Source organism: Syngnathus floridae, chromosome 1 (assembly GCF_059516105.1).
Source record: "Syngnathus floridae isolate MCC-2025c chromosome 1, RoL_Sflo_1.0, whole genome shotgun sequence".
NCBI lineage: Eukaryota > Metazoa > Chordata > Actinopteri > Syngnathiformes > Syngnathidae > Syngnathus > Syngnathus floridae.
The window spans coordinates 12627007-12644358 of NC_142413.1; the positions used below are offsets into that span (position 1 = coordinate 12627007).

Sequence of the window (17352 nt, forward strand, 5' to 3'; positions counted from 1 at the left end):
CACTGTGCTAAAGAAAACTGAATGTTCTTCCTAATGTTGTTTTTATTTAAAGTATCCAAGACATGTTTTACTTCACTAGTATGCATCAATTAAAAGTAGTCATTCGATCAACACAATCAAAATGTAGAATGCACCCAACATAAATAAATAAAATAGTACTGTAACAAACTAGGTCATGTGTTTTATTATTGTGTTACCATTAAGGGTTTAATTGTGAAAATGTCATGATGCAAGTGCGCTCATCCTCATCCTGTGTGTGTGTGCTTATGTTAGCTTCCGTATGTGGAATTAAATGAAATGAAATGAGGCATCCGCTACAACGTGCTTCTTTTTTAGATGCTCGTATATCACTATTCTGTTGTCACGCAAGGAGGTTTTGCATTGCATTTAGTATTTTGTGTAAATTCACCCGAACTTTTGGACTCTTAAACCATGAACTGCATTACCCACACTGCTTCTGTTTACATCACGGATTATAAATTTAATCCGTATAATTCCGTTGCCATATTCATTCATGTATTTATTCATTTTACACAATCATCAGTACTTATTCGTGTTTAGGCGTGAACGCTTTTGCCACCTGTGCCCAAAACGCTCGTTAGTCTGTAGTTACATTGGATAACCAATGCTGACTAGACTGGCACTGGGTGGTAGCTCCTGGGAAAACGATCAAATGAAGACTACCATGATTACCCATCATTTGCATCAAAGTGAAGAGAACGCTTGTTTTCTGCACTGGCAAACAGAGTCCAAATAACGCTATATAAGACTGGGACGAGGGAGGAACCTTCCCGAAACGGCGTCATCTTCATGGACAAGCTGCTCTCGGTATGCCTCTGGCTCACTCTCATCGTCGTCAAATGGTCACGATTTTGCATCGCGTGACCGCGCCTCCTACGTCACGACTGCTCTCAAAGTAGACAGGCGCGCGTGTCCGAAGCAAACAAGTTCGGTGCAGGCTAAAAATAGTTTGTACGAGGAATCGCTAGGTTGTGAGGCACTCTTGTGACGTAATTTATACCCTCTGCTCATGTGAAGAAGTAATTTGACATTTTCCACAAATGTCCGCACCATTTATCTCAATGTTTATGTGTTTTGTCAGGTGTTTGTGACGCAGTCAGGATTAAACATCTTCCCCACGGTTTGCTGACACACTTTCTTTTTCTTTCTTTTTTTACACACAGGAAAACGCCAAGAGGGCATTGGGTGCTTTTGGCCAATGTCATATTGTCATAAAAGGAAAATAACGATTTAAAAACGAAGAACAATTTGTGACTGAGAAAGGTCCGTGTGCCGACTGAACTGGCTGAGTTGGATGGGATTAACGGATGGGTCAAGGAAGGGAGCGCGGATGACTCATAGCTGTGTACTCAGCGTGGACACCGGATATCATTCTGTCTGTGGGCGAGGGTGGGGGGTGTTTTCTAAATCACGAGTTCATCTGCCCTTTCTGTTCGAAAACGTTGAGCCACAAACTCAGCGACGGCATATACTGTGATTGTACTGTTTTTTCCAATAATAATAATATGCTTAAAAAAACACTTGTATATTTACTTCGACACCCCGTTCGTTCTAAATATAATTCAGTTCAGACATGTTTGGTGGCGCCTGCCACTGTTGTGACCTCCGTTCAATGCGTGTAACTCTTTCTGCTCCATCGCGCGTGAGCACAGACACACACGCACGCACGCACGCTCACACACGCGCGTGCGCACACACACGTCTACTCCCCAGCCATAAGTGAATGACGGCAGGTCGCCATGGAAACTGTGTTACGCTCCGGGCACCCGGAGAAGAAAACAAGAGCGCGAGGACTGAGTGGAGTCTTCATTTCAGCACCAAGCGCCTCGTGGACAGCGCCCGGGTGAAGTGGAGTCTGGTCAGCGACAGAGCCTCATGCAGACGCAAAGACAGCAGCACCAGCAGCAGCAGCAGCAGCAGCACCAGCAGCGGCGAGCCTCACTAACAGTGGTCAAGACTTTGAAATAAAACAAGACATCTTCAGACTATCTAGACGTGAATCGCAGCGGTTCCAGGAGGTTTCATCCCCATTGCGAGAACAGGAGCCAGTCGCTCTGCCTCAGCAACAGGTAAGACCAGTCAGCACTATGAGATTGTTTCATTTACCTCTGCTAAATAAAATATTGATGTGAAGTTCACCTGAACCCCAAAAGTGACAGAGCTCCTTATCCTGACATTTCTTTAATTACTATTCCCTGGCATCTCACTTTTAACTAGTAGTAAAGCTGACGTGATCAAATTGAACCAAGCAGAACTCTGGCTCACTTTTAGTGCTAGGTAGTAATTGGACTATGAAACGTGCATAATTGTATTAATTCATGAGTAACCACCTGTACTATGATTCCCAAAAAATAAGGAAGGCAAGAAAATACTTTAGCCATATTGTAATTATCAACTGCAATCGGTGCTTTGAGCTTCAGTAAAGATAAGTGGGGAGGACACTATTCCTCAGTGTTTTATTTTAAATAGAGTTCTGTGTGTACCAAATCCGAGCATTACGTGTGAGCTGAGCTGTTACGCCTGGATGAGTCACTCGGGTTGCAAGTTTGCAGAAGAGTGTGAAAGGGGAGAGAGAGAGACAACAGAGCCAGCTGTATATCCTGAGATCCTGCAATGGCTCTTTGCTTTCCAAATATGTAGTTTTATTGTTTTTATGGTCAGTGTCAACATCAAGGTCCATGTTTATTACTACCTCTGTTGGTGTTATTCACCAGACGGAAGGTTTTTGTATTTTGTTTTTACAGTTAGAGAATGAAGTATGTGTTGTCTACTCAATGAAACTGGTTATTCATGAAAACTGCAAGATGGTTTATAAGACTTGTAAAGACTGTCTACTGTATGTATTTGTGGTTGTTACAGACTCTGAAGTCTGACAAAGGACTGTCAGAGCGCAACCCATTATTGTTCATTTGTATCCCAGTGTTTGCCTTTCAAGTATTGGCAAATCACAGCAATCAGCCACATTCAGCTCTACCAATAACTGACAAGTGTCGGTGAAAGCAAATAGTAGATCATAATAGGCTGCAACATGTCACATTTTCACAGTCAAAGACAAGCACTTGTTCCCAGAAACGCTTGACATGTCCACACAAGAACACATCACGTGTAATGACACAGATGTAGACAAATGTAATTTCGGTTATTTAAAAATGTGGGTAATTTACCAAAACGGACCAACATTGTAAGTGCATTTGTTGAGGTTTGCATGTATTAGCAAACAAGGAGCAATCTGATCTCAAACCCTCAACTAATTTGGTCCATTTCCAAAGGGATAACAGGATAGCTTGGTTTTCCTGTAGAAATTATTATTTATAAAATATGCATACGTGACTGCTGCGTGCACACAGACATGAAAACAGATGTGTGTCCTTAATGTGTGACGTCGGTGTGATTAATGAAGTCGGCTGGCGGTGACTCATTGGGCTTAACCCTTGCGCTGCTCGTGGAAACAATCAAATGGTAAATACTGCAGCTGTCAGAACCAATGCACATGATTAGTTTTTATGTTGGCTTTTATTAACATGTATGCTAAGTAGAGATATCAAATAAATGCTTTATTCATATCATGTTTCTGCCTAAGAAGGAATTTTAATAAAGTCCAAGTTTTATTGGATGCCGGCACAGTACATTATGCATTCCAGATTCAATTATGCCAGTGAAGCACTTCTCCTTAATTTGTTGCGATCAGGTTGCAGCAGACAGAGAGGCATATTTATGCAAGGAGAAGCTTTGTAAATGACCACGTGTCAGTTTGTCAACACAGCAGCTACATTGGTGTCGTGGAAAAGCTGTCAGCCAAGCTGTGACTTGCAGACAGCAGACTGGCAGGGAGGCTCTCTCTCACTTTCTCTGTGTGAGAGAGTGAAACATTTGTTGGTTTAAATATGAATACCCTCTCACCATGGTTATTTTTCCCTCTTTTAAGGCAGTAGCATGTCTGAACTCAAACCCAGCCAGCGGTTCCACAGCCTGAAGCCTGAGCAAGTGGCGGTTCTCCATCAGGTGTTGTCAGACATTGTTCCCATCCACGGCCGTGGGAACTTTCCAACTCTGGAGCTCCGCCCTCGAGACATCATCATTGCTGTGCGGGCTAGTCTGCGGAAGCAAGGCATCATAGTCAGAGACGTGCGCCTAAATGGCTCCACGGCAAGCCATGTTCTGGTCCAAGACAACAGAATGAGCTACAAAGACCTGGATATTATATTTGGGGTGGAGCTGCCCAGTCAGGAGGAGTTCCAGGTATGTCTCCACATAAAATAAACAGCCAGTCAAATAACGTGTACTATTATTTCCATTTAGCACAGTTACTCTGTCAGACTGCAGTATTGATTCTTTTGCTTTTCATTTTGACAGAAACAATTTAAATCTAAACTAATTCCATCACAATTTATTTCACCAACAAGTGTGAATTGGTTTTAATATTTGTAAGTGAATTACACCCGAAGACAAAGCCTAATATCGCAAGCAATATTGCAGTCATTATTTCTAGTCCTTGTCAACGTGTTTCAATTTTACCACAGGTGATCAAAGAGTCAGTGCTTGGTTGCTTGCTGGACTGCCTGCCGGCAGGGGTCAACCGAGAGAGGATCAGCAGCGCAACAATGAAAGAGGCCTACGTCCAGAAGATGGTCAAAGTCTTTAATGAGCAGGACCGCTGGAGCCTCATCTCATTGTCAAACAACAGCGGCAAAAACCTGGAGCTCAAATTTGTTAGTATGCTCAGGAGGCAGTTTGAGTTCAGCGTTGATTCCTTCCAAATCATTTTGGATCGTCTTCTCGAGTCCTACCTGCAGGAGTCGCAGCACAAACATAATGTTACGCTGAAGCACCAAGAGGTCGAGAGTAAAGATGCTTCTTCTCTCCTTAATAAGCAGGGTAGCGCTGAAAGAACTGAAGAATTGAAATTTAAAACTGGATCCCTTTCGGAGAAAGGGACTGACAGTACCAACACGGAACAGAAAGATGAGATGCATGGAAGTGAAAATACAATGCAATCAACAAAACACTGTACACAGGGAGCTGTTAACAAAGATAAAGCACCCAGGGAGCTGGAAGAGCACCAAGAAAACCTTAATGAACCCAAACTACCTGGGAAGGCATCTTCAAGAGTGATCGCAGGAGAGAAACCAACCGCAAAGACCAACGAGGCCGAGTATAAACTCAAAGACGAAGCGCAGCCCTCAGATTTGACTGAATGCTCAGAGCGCTTGGCACTGATACTTTTAAATCAGAAACAGGAAGTGGTCAGTGAGAAAACGGGACTGACAGAGACCGCACAGCAAGAGTCTGTAAGACCGACAGACAACTGTGACAGCAAAGATTCATTTGCGAACATAAAGACCTCAAAGAATTTAGATGAGTGTGTAAAAGATGAAACACGATGTTTGTATAACTCAGATAATGCCGCGTGTTCTCAAGTGAGGGGAGACGACACTTTAGAGAATGAAAACAAAGTCCTCATTGACGTGCTAATGGATGCAGAGATTCGAGATGTCGAAAAATGTCAGATATCAGCAGAAGAAAATGATGGCTGTTTCTCTTCCATCTCCACCTCACCGCTTTCACATGACAGCACCTTGGAAACACACAGCATACCCGACAGATTGGCAGATACTCAGGACACACTTGCAGCTCCCGGCCTTGACCAAAAAGCATTCAGTTCTCCTTCTTGTAAGGTCTCAGAAAGACGCGCTCATATGGTGGTGCTTAAGCACTCATCTCCTAAACCTCCACGAAGGATGTGTAGGAAGGTTACCTCCGTTCCTTACCCAGTCTTTGAGAGTGACTCGCTAATGGATTCCAATTTAGATTCAAACTCTTCCTCAAGCCCTGAACCTGACCTTCATGGAAAGCTTAGACTTGAGCCCAGTCTTGAAACGGCTCCTGGTTGGGACTCCACAAAAGCTACACTTTCAATTACAACAATCCCTCAGCCTGAAAGCAATCCAAACAGTGACCTTACCCCATCAAATCGGAATTTCCTCTCCACACCGGATCCCACCCCTGATTCCATTTCTATTCTACCTCTGCATCCAGATTGTTCTCAGTTAATGCCAGAGTGTTTGCATGTGACAGATATTCAAAGCCAGGAGGAGAAACGACAACCGGCTGACCAAAGCAAGTCTTCTGCTGAAAAGACGGCTTTGCAACCGACACAAATGGAATCTCCCGTCAGCCCGGACTCACTGGTTTCATGTATTGATACATCTTGCTCAAATTCCCAAGAGTCCGCACGTACCTCAGAAGCTGAAACCAATGAGGAAGAGGAAAACTACTTGGATAAGCCGAATGGCAGCAATGAAGAGACCTTACCGCAAGAACAGACCCCTCCCCAATCACCTTCCTCCTCCCACAGTATCACCCCCCTCGCTTCATGTCTTCCGCCACCTGCACTCAGTTTCTCGCCTCCCTGCTTCACCCCATCGCCCCCAAGCCTCAGCCCTCCGCCATGCCTGACTCCTCCCTCTCACTGCCTCTCGTCTTCGATGCTGCGCACCGCCAGCTCTGCAACTAGTTACAGCTCTCCGTCCCGAGGCTTCAGCCCTACATCGTCCTGCATCAGCTCACCTCCTTACCTCACCCCACCTATGCTCAGCCTCAGCCCTCCCCCTGTCTGCCTAACTCCTCCTTCCCCATGCCTCAGCCCTCCCATCCTCTGCTTCACTCCTCCGGTAGAATCGGAGGATGCCGTGTTTCAGATATCCTCACAGGCAGGGCCTTTGATCGACAAATCGGACAGCGATGAACAGATTGGCGCGCCCTCCGCCCTGCACGAAGTCCCCGCCTTGCTGACTCCGGGGCCTGTCTCCTATCCAATCACACTCCCAAGCGCACCCTCACATGCACTGCCCCACTCTCAGTGCACAGCCCCAAGTGAACCTGCCCCCCCAAACACAGATGAAGTACTGAGCTCAGGGTCCGAAAAGAAAGAGGCCCAGAAAACAACTGCAGACACGTCTGAACAGAGCACAGCTCCCCCGGTGGCAGGCTCTGTCCCTGCAGTCGAGGTTCTGGCCGAGAGCATGTACGGTGACTTTGAGGTTGCCATGGATCACCTGCGCTACCGCTTAATCGCCACGAGAAATCCTGAGGAGATTCGAGGTGGCGGCTTGTTGAAATACAGCAACCTACTGGTCAGGGACTATCGACCGGCCAGTGAAACTCAAATAAAGACACTGGAGCGTTACATGTGCTCACGCTTTTTCATTGATTTCCCTGATGTGCAGGAGCAGCAGAGAAAGATCCTCTCTTACTTGAAGAATCACTTCATTGGTGAGGAGAGAAGCAAGTACCAGTACCTAATGACACTTCGCCGCGTGGTTGACGACAGCACGGTGTGCCTGATGGGCCACGAAAGGCGCCAGACTCTCAACATGATCACAGTGCTCGCACTGAAAGTTCTTGGGGAGCAGAACATTATCCCCAACACAGATCAGGTCACATGTTTCTATCAGCCTGCGCCATACCTTGCGGAGCACAACAACCCCTATTTAACGGAACCCAGCTACTGCAGCTACTACATACCCCAAGGCGCATCAGCTCTCCTTTACCAGCCATACCCCTTGCACATGCAAACACAAACGGGACTAGTTTAACTGGAAAGAAAACATGCAAGTCAAGCAAAAGACAGCAAAGGAAAAACCTGCCTGCCGTGACCTAAGATGTGGAGAATGGAAATACGGTATGGCCGCTAACAGACCTTAAATTGAGTGCATAGGGCTGTACTTCCATCCATCCATCCATCCATCCATCCATCCATCCATCCATCCATCCATCCATCCATCCATCCATCCATCCATCCATCCATCCATCCATCCATCCATCCATCCATCCATCCATCCATCCATCCATCCATTTTCTGTACCACTTTTCCCCACGGTGGTCGCAGGCAAGCTGGAGCCTATCCCAGCAATTATCACGCAGTAGGCGGGGGAGACCCTGAATTGGTTGCCAGCCAATCGCAGGGCACACAGAGACAAACAACCATCCACACTAACACCTACGGGCAATTTGGAGTACTCAATTGGCTTACCAAGCATGTTTTTGGGATATAGGAGGAAACCGGAGTGCCTGGAGAAAACCCACGCAGGCATGGGGAGAACATGCAAACTCCACACAGGGAGGGCGGGAGGTGGAATCAAACCTGCAACCTCTGAACTGTGAGGCAGACGTCCTAATCAGTGCGTCACTATGCCGCCCACTATACTTCCATTTGTACTCTAAAGTTGAAACAAGAATATTAGTAATGGTTTTGGGGGAGGTGTGAAAAAATTCTGAAAATGCTGTGCACCCATGAGTCATAACCCTTTGGCATACCTGGGACCAAAGATAAGTTTCTGACCTTTGTGGACATGAAAATGTACTTCCAGGTCCTTGGAATTCCTATGTGTTCTTCTCCTGTTCTTACTGTGGTGTTCTTACTGCATTGGTTTAAAATGTGGACCTTGCCTGTGAATAGTATTGTGCATGGACTACATGGGACTGTTCTCTCACTGCCAAATACTGTGTGACTATGTATGTTCCCAAGACGGTTTAATGTAACTTTCATTTATTGAAGAGTAAATTTTGACGATGAAGATGGATTCATCAGTTTGTGAAGTGCTATAATCAAACTATGTGCATGTACTACACACATATTGTAAAATTTATGGGAAGTCTGTTAATGCATGAGCAACCAGATATGTATGACACAATGCAAAGGCTTTTAAATGAATAGAAATTGATATATTTTTACAAGACTTTCCAAAATAATACTCAACGCTCATCCTACTGCTTGTACACAATGCCCTTGTAATAGACTGTGTACAGCATCTTGGTTACACTATGTTGTGTGTGAATACAATCCATTGTTTTCAGGTTAACTGTGAGAAAATGTGCTGGATTCCTTTTTTGTGTGGTCTTGTATGTAGTCATGTGACTTACTGGACCATTTATTTTACTCCACACAGGTTGTCAGCTTCTAAGCATGTGGCTGAAGCAGTTGACGCGACTGACTCTTTCAATGAAACAGCACTCGCGAACCACATGATTTAATTCCATAACAATTTGGATCTAATTTAAAGCAAAGGAACAGAACCTATGACCAAAGATGGTTGGGCAGGGAACTCAAGTGCCTCATTAAAAGAAATTAGTCTTTATCTTAATCCACTGGGTTGTTAGTGGGGTGGGTTTGGTCCTGGGTTGTAGTTTTCATGTTTAATTGTTGACTCCTGTCGCTGCTGCCTGTTTTGATGTCTTCTTTAATGTACTAATTTGTTGTAATTTATTCATGTACATTTTAATAAATAAAGGGGAACTCAAAAAAACAAGTTGAAATAGAGAGATCATTTTAGATGTAGCTCAGCCAAACTGGTAAAAAGAAAAAGTCACTTTTCCTGTTTGCCGCTGACTTTGTTCCACAACATTGTATAGCTCATGTGTCTTTATAAACATGATTTGGTGCTGCAATGATCCACTTAAGCATAACGGTCACATTATGATGGTGCAATGGAAAACAATCAAAAGCTATGAAGCTGTGCCTGAGGCCTCTTACCACAAATCACCTGTTCTTCAGACTTGTACTGCTGACGTACGTCAGCGCAATAGCACAGCTGGTTCAACAATATGCAAAGGAGGAAGAGGCTATGGTTTCTGATCAGGAGGTGCTACACTGTAAATAGTGAAATCTCAAATAAGATTTCTTAAATTCAACCTAAATGTGCTAATTTCAATTACTGTGAGGCTTAAAACAAACACTTTAAACATTTTAAGATGACTGTCCAACAACAAATGAACCTGAAGTGTGGTTTCATAAGTCGAATTTGCTTATTTTAATTATATTACATTACTTGTTTTAAGTTTTAAAAAGTACTAATTTCAAAACTGCTGTAGATATGGGCCTAGAATTATTTTCTTATTTTTCCAAATCTTAGCAAGTAAACCTTTCTTGTTTTGTTGGTAGATAATTTTGCTTATTTTAAGTATTATTTTTCTCAGTTTAACATATTTTTTTTCTTAAAATTTCCAGTGGAATTTTTGCAGCGTATCATAGACCTAATCAAGGACACTAATACTGCAACAAAGGAAGGCAACTCCCTGCCAGCTGACTCCCTCCTGTGTCAAACCACAAATTGTATTATGGGCACAGGGCGAGAATGCCTTCAGGCGCTCATGTGTGATCGCAGGTTGGTACTTTCACACGCCATCTATTCATTCCAATGTCGGCTTGCACTAGACTGCATGTCTCCCTGGGAGAGAGAAGACGTGTGTGATCTTTAAGGCTCTGTATCAGCATCTCACAGACCTCTGAGCCACTCTTGTCCACTCGGGGTTTCCATAGAGACAGGGACAGACAGCCCGTTGGGTGCAGGAGAGCGTGACGTAGGACAGGGAAGACCCACACAGAAAATGGAGGTGGGAGTTGGGGGGGTGGATGGTAAAAGAAACAAAAGAAAAAGAGGCTGGTGAAATAAATGGCTCAAGATAGTGGACGGGTGACGAGAAGAGAAAATAGAGTTGAGAAGGTAAGAATAAGACAAGGAGCGTGAGTGTAGATGGGGAGATAAAGCAAGAGGTGGGCGGAACAGAGGAGTTGATGATGAACGCGTGGGAGGCTGTCAGGCCTTCAGTCACAAGGGAGTCACCGTGAAGTGGCTGCAGTGACGGCAGCAGTGATGTCAGAGCAGCATAGACACGCGCACACGCGGGTGAGCATGTGCACAGACACACTGAGAATGTGCGCATCAATTTTCCTAATGGGCAGCCCACTTGTGTACCATCAACAAGCATTTTCAAAATATTACAGAGACTCCTCATTCGTGTTTGACGGCAGGGCGTGTACCTCACACGTCCGTCCAAGTCTCTTTAGATCTCATAGTTAAATTTGGCATCATTGGATGACAGCATGCAAGTTTCACAGTGTAAATGTTCATCTCAATTGATTGAAAGTACAAATGCCAGACTATTTATTTCTTTTGGTTTTCTTTTATACTGCAGTTTCATGTTAGTGTCATTTATTTAAATGTCATTCCACTGTAAAATGAACTTGCTGTTCACAATCAACTCAAATTGTAGTAGCGCGAGGTTCGTGGTTATGGTGCCTGATAAAGGGTAGATTTATCTTTACTATTGACCATTGATAGTATTTTGCCATGTGTAAAAAAATGACAGGAGCCTCATCCAGTTTAACCTGCACCACTTTCACCCTCGACCTTTTTCTTTTTCTCCCTCACCACTAGCCCACCGTGTGCCACCCACACATTAGTCTCCAAGACTGCTATGACTCAGTGCTCATTCAGCATGGATAGAAGCAATGCTAAAAATCTTGAATAATTTAGCAAACATAATTTCTTGACTAATATAGATGGATAAATTAGTTAGGCAAGTGTTTGCTGTTCTGCATATTATTCTTTGTCCATTTTCTTATTCTGGGTTACATTGAAGCAGGTGTCCCATTTAGCTTTTTTAGAGTAACCTAGATCCTTCCCCAGAGTCCCAACATAGTACTCATGTTCTGGTTTCCCACCTGTTCCCGTGTTGTCTTGACGTTAGCTCACTTTGTGTTTGAAATTTACCCTTGCAAATCAAAGCAGAATTTGTGAAATAATCCTGACCTCCCCCCACACATTCCCCCAGTCCAAGTAATGAGTTGCATGTTTAACGGCTGATCAATAATAGATAATGCGAACGTTGAAGGGCATCTTGCTGAGATTATATCCCGAGAAATGTCTAGAATGTGAAAGTTTAACAGGTGCCAATCATGCCAGGCTCGGCTGTACTTTCTATATTTCTTTTCAGTATTTATTTATTTTCATTTTCCAATTCAAGGCGTCTTGCACCTGAGCGGCAGGGTGGCACCAAAGTGCTTTCTATTGACCAGCCGCCACTGGCATTGGCATTTAAACGTACTGCATGTTAAATCCATGTGAGGAAAGAACAACTTCTTCACTGTACTCACAGCTACAGGGAAACAGAATCTGTGGTTTAAAATATTAACTATGACAAGTCTAGCTTGTGCAACACACGTTATTTACACTTCTGCTCTCTATTCACTTCATTTCGGTGACTGAGAAACTGAGAGCAGGAAACTTAAATGCAAAACTGGTATAAGAGTGTTTGTGTTGCATTCGAGTTGGATTTCTTTGGAATGATGTTCCAATAGTTTGTGACTTGGAGGACTTCTGCAGTTTGGACCCAAGAGTCATTTTACATTGGACTCGATGACAAGAGGAATTTCTTTGTGTGCGTGCGTGCACGCGCGTGCGCGCGTACGCGCATGAGTTTGTGTCCGTGTGTGTGTGCGTGCGTATGAGTTTATGCCGACACTGATTGACGTCACAGACTCCCCCACTCATTTCCATCTTGCCTGCTGTAAAAAAAAAAAAGATTCCCATCTGCATCCAGCTTTTCTCCCCCAGAACATATATGTACCCTTTTTGTTTTGCTCCCTTCCATAATGCTCAGCTCCTGTTTCTCTCATCCTTCCTCTTCCTGCCTTCCTATGTATAGTCACTCACTTTTTTGCTTCCACTGCTTGGCTTAGGAAAAACAAGACAGTTAAGCATAAACATTCTAAGCCAATCTGACAAGACCCTCTTTGTAAAGCACATTAAAGACCCCTGACAATAAACAACTGTTCGTTTCAAGTATCACTAAGGTTCTATATGCAGGGACGCTGCCCTCTTTTCTATTGTGTGTTTTTCTGGCTCCATGTGCACTAATTTGTGACGTTGTTTCCACAGTAGATGTTCATCCACATTCAGTCGTTGGTATCCCTGGTGATGACAGGACATCATTTAAATCGCTTCCTCATGAAAGGTCATCTTCATGTTTTACGCAGAGGAAGGTGTGTGCAAACTCACTCACCCACTCTCACCCTCCCCTCCTCCTGTGTACAAAGCCTTGACCAATAATTAAGTGAACCATGGGGGTGGGGAAGGCTGAGGCTGAAAATGCGTGGGATGACAGAGTAGGACATTTACATGTTTGAAAAAAGAACATGAAGGCTATTTTAGTCACCATTCCAAGAGTTGTATGGGTATGCAAGGCTTGGTGAGCAAATTGCCAATGTGATTATCTTGAATTTGGGAAAATAACTTCCACAGACAAACCAAGAGGGCAAACAGTGTGTGTTTGTGTGTAGTCTTCTAGAAAATCCATTAACAAGTCACAGTGTTGATCAAAGGAGACCGGTAACAGAGTGATCGATGCATGTGTTGGAACGGTGAAATATCACAAGGGCTTTGCAGGTGAAAGAAAGGTGCTAAAGAAAAAGGTGTCATCACTGCGACTCTGTCTGATCAATGCACATATTCCCCTCCATTAATAGCGATAATTCAGAATACATGACACAAACAGCCTCTGGCATAAGGATCGCTCAATCGAACTGTCTGGGTGAATATAATGTTAATAGAAAAGTATCAGCAAACAGATCTTACTTTAAGAATCTTTAAAGACTTATGGAGTTCAAGACCCACAGCAGGGGTAATCAAGGTGTGTTGTAGTAGGGCAGCACCTAAAGGCTGGATTGGCACCCTTGAGGACCAGACTTGGTGACCCCTGGTCTACAGTATATCACAAATCTGCTTCAGTAAATATAAATGTTTCCGTATAGAAATTCACACATTTATTTTTTGTCCTGCTTGTTGTCATTAGAGTCTGAGGAATAGCAGGAGACTGTCCCGACTGACTTGGGCTGAAAGGTTGAGCACAGTGTGGACTGGTCACCAGCTAATCGCATGACACACATCGACAAACAACCATGAATGGACATGAGATGGCAGAGGGAAGAGACCAATCAGGAAGCAAGATGATGGAAGATGGAATGGTGAATGAAGAATGGAATACAGCAAAAAGTAACAAATAATGAAAAATAATGAAAGGTACAAAACAGTGGGATGGTGACAGTGACTCGAGAGACATTAGGTCAAACAGAATAGTTGATGAACCAGAGGTAGTAGTTGTAAAACTCTTGCAAGAGGAAGCTACATTCAATGAGTGCAACCCGGTAATACTGACTAAAGCAACATCTAGAAAAATTGGAGAAGTGCAGAGTGTTATTATATTAAGAAACTATCAAATCCATGGTCAAAAGTTGCAGTGTTCCTTCAGTGAGGGGAGTCATCTCTGGTATTGCGGTGATCGTGTCAGTGGATGATTTTAAGAATAAAAAAAACAATATGGAATGTAAGTGGTCAGGCGCCTTGAGGCAACTAGAGATGGGACATGATGTATCAGTCAGTAATGATCACCTTTGTGAAGGATAAACTCCCAGAGGAAATGCATATATATGTGCTACATTGTGAAATTGTATATAGCCTACCAATCCACAGCAATGATGCTTTAAGTGTCAAAGGCTTGGCTACGTGCTGGCAGTATGTGAAGGGAGGCATATGCGGATGATTTGAAGGAGACCATGAATAAGGGAAATCAGAGAAAGTAAAATGCTGTCATTGTGGAGAGCGTATAAATTAATGATAGAGGAAAACAAGCTTGGTTTCAGAAGTGTCAATATTCTTGGGACTATAGCAACAAATTTAAGGATCAGTTAATAGTAATTTAAACGGTTTTATTTGCTTTCTTTCTGCTGTTCCAAATTCCAGTCTGGTGGATAGCGATAATGAACCTTTATATGGATCTTTTAAGAGTTGGTTAATTTAGTATTTTTGATTCATCCCAAGACCTTGTTTCTTTTTTCTTGGGCGTGTGGCTCAATAAAATGTTGAAATTCCTCATGCTCCTTTGTTTTATCTCCATGCTTCCCTGCGCTGAGGTCCATCTTTTGCCACCATCGCCCAGTAAGTTTACTCACAAAATTCAAGTTAGGCTCGTGGAGCTTTCAAACAGTGTATGCATTCAGAAATATGTTATGAAAACATGAAATATATTACAAGAATGTATTTTGCAGGTATTTAATCCATATTTATAGAGGCATTTATTTCATACATCTGGTAAGCTAGTGTGTGGTCCGTCTTAGTGTCCCCCAAGTAACACTGTAGAAAAAAATTCAATTAGCTCATCAGTAAGCACCCTAGAAACCTGAAACGATCCTGAACATTTGAATCAGGCACGTTGAAGTACAAAGGGATATAAAACAGCCGAGATATGGTTCTAGTTGCAGGGGTATCAAACTCATCTTTGTCACGGGCCGCATTTTAGTCATAGTTTCCTGCGGAGAGACATTATGACAGTCAACCCAAATAAATGTATGAATGCCTCATTATATACAATGTAAGCTACAAAACAGACTGACAATTCGTTTTCAAATCAGACTAGTGAAAACTTAGTTTAAAAAGATTTTTAAAAGTGAAGACAATTTGCAATTTTAGTAATAACGAATTTGATGCAAATATGTCTTCGCGGGCCACATAAAATGATGTTGCGGGCCGTATCTGGCCCCTGGGCTTTGAGTTTGAAACCTGTGCTCTAGTGGGACCAAGGTTCCCTACCCCTGCTATGCAAATGCAGAGAATGTTCAGGTTGTCTATTTCCACCTCAAGAAAGTGTTCCCCTCCTTTTCGTCAAAGCAGTCTGAGGTATTATCGCCACCTACTGGTCATTACTCCAACTGAAAACTGATACTTTGAGTTAGTCAACTTGTACAAAGCCATGACATGTTATGCAGAGTTGTACTTATTACAATTTTATCGACAAATTATACTATTTAGACTTTAAACAGTCTAAAATATTCCCCCACCAACTCTCACTGAGGAGAGTTGGTGGGGGAATGTTTTCTTCCTGGGGAGGCATAACAGAAAATAATTGAGAAGCAGTGGCCTAGAGGAAGAAGAACACACACACACCTTCATATGCGGGGAATCAAACTCACGATGTCAGCACACAAGTCAGGCAAATGTACCCCTACACCATCAGCCACTGCCGGAACAGGAAAAAAAGTGAACGGCCTGACTCAGTGGAAATTAGATCATCAAGCTGCTCTTGGTAGACTTTTTAAAAAAAAAAAAAAAAAAAATATATATATATATATATATATATATATATATATATATATATATATTTTTTTTTTGTTAAGTTTGTTGTTATCCAGTAAGCACCATAGCCAACCCGACTTGTGTGCTCTTTTGAGCAAAAACATAGAACCCAATTACATACGACCCCACTACTGTAACTATAATTATAAAAAAAATGATCATTCATATTAGATGTAACTTTCTTTGGAATTGTGAAGGGTTCATTCAACAATAAATCTGGAAAACATGTTTTTCAGGTGCCTGAATATCGTAACAGTATCAGCTGCAAACCATTCCAGTAAAAAATGAAGATCACTGATGAAACCAAAAGCATCACACAGTTTGCAAAAATCATTTAACACTTCAGCTGCGCCTTGTAATCTTGTCAGATATCTGGAGTTATAATAGCTATGAACAAATTTGTGACAAAGGTCAGCCTTGGTGTAGCCCCCAACTCTCACTAATATAAAATTCAACTTACTGCTAAAAATGCAGTGCAAACTCCAAGATAGGTTGTACAGATACCAAACAGCTTGTATCAGGGGGTCGGTTGCACATGGAATACACCCTTCTGTCCCGCATCTTAAAAAATTGGACCACCAATTTGATCTGCCATTCCAAAGGCATTGTCCCCGATGACCACGCTACACTATGTTGTAGAAGCATCCGTGTCAACCAAAACTGCACCACAAACCTTGCCCCCTAAAAGCTTGTTAACTTCCTCGGGGAACAACCCCAGAGATAGAAAAATTGGCCTCAGCTTCTGGAAATGAGCAGCAACCCACCTCGACTATGCATAGAGATAACGGTGGGCCATGACACACTCAGATTTAACGTCCCCTTCTACTCTCTGTCACGAATCGGAGACAGGGCGACCAAATGCAGCACGATCTTTCATTGAAAAGGGGGAAAGGGGAATTGGAACGCTGGACTTGCGATCTGGCTGGCGTGGCTGAGCAGCAGAGCTCAGCGCATAGTCGTAGTCGGAGGCAGGCGGCGATCAGAAGCGTGGTCAAGGGACGAGCAAGTAGTCAGGGAAGGCAGCGATCAAAGCGTGATCGGTCAGTTTACGGAAGCAGTTGGCAACAGAGATCATTCAGGGGACAAAACGCAGTGGTGTCACGGGCAGGGTCAGTAGTCAAACTGACAACCACTGGCAGAATACACAGAGTTTAAGTAGGGGGACCTAATGAGCTGTAGCAAGTGCTGGCAATTACTTGATTGGGGCTTGGCTGGAAGTCAGGTGACGCAGGAACGTGACACTCACAGGGTGTGGTCAAATTTCTCCCAGGGTCTGAGAGTTGAAAGGTCACACTTCCAGATGTTCCCAGTAGATCCTGCATGTAATGGGCACAGGCCTGACCACAAAGCACTTGCCATTTAT

The 17352-nt window shown here is 43.3% G+C and overlaps 1 protein-coding gene and 1 long non-coding RNA gene across 2 annotated transcripts; one reads left to right on the plus strand and one right to left on the minus strand.

The window, feature by feature from the left end:
- The first annotated feature begins 494 nt into the window (after positions 1 to 494).
- tent5d (terminal nucleotidyltransferase 5D) lies at positions 495 to 9329 on the plus strand. Its single transcript, XM_088389711.1, has 4 exons — positions 495 to 828; positions 1185 to 2090; positions 3947 to 4260; positions 4542 to 9329. Exons 3-4 carry the CDS (start codon positions 3955 to 3957, stop codon positions 7614 to 7616), a joined length of 3381 nt encoding a protein of 1126 aa, XP_088245837.1. The 5' UTR covers positions 495 to 828; positions 1185 to 2090; positions 3947 to 3954; the 3' UTR covers positions 7617 to 9329.
- A 5579-nt stretch (positions 9330 to 14908) lies between these two features.
- On the minus strand, positions 14909 to 17098 carry LOC148404156 (uncharacterized). Its single transcript, XR_015859347.1, has 3 exons — positions 16754 to 17098; positions 15447 to 15873; positions 14909 to 15166 (listed from the first exon to the last, which is right to left on the minus strand). It is a non-coding gene; the product is annotated as an uncharacterized LOC148404156 (long non-coding RNA).
- Positions 17099 to 17352: the final 254 nt, after the last annotated feature.

Coding starts and splice junctions, on each gene's coding strand:
- tent5d (XM_088389711.1), top strand. CDS start 3,955: ATGTCTGAACTCAAACCCAGCCAGCGGTTCCACAGCCTGAAGCCTGAG. Junction 4,261..4,541: donor CCAGTCAGGAGGAGTTCCAG/GTATGTCTCCAC, acceptor ATTTTACCACAG/GTGATCAAAGAGTCAGTGCT.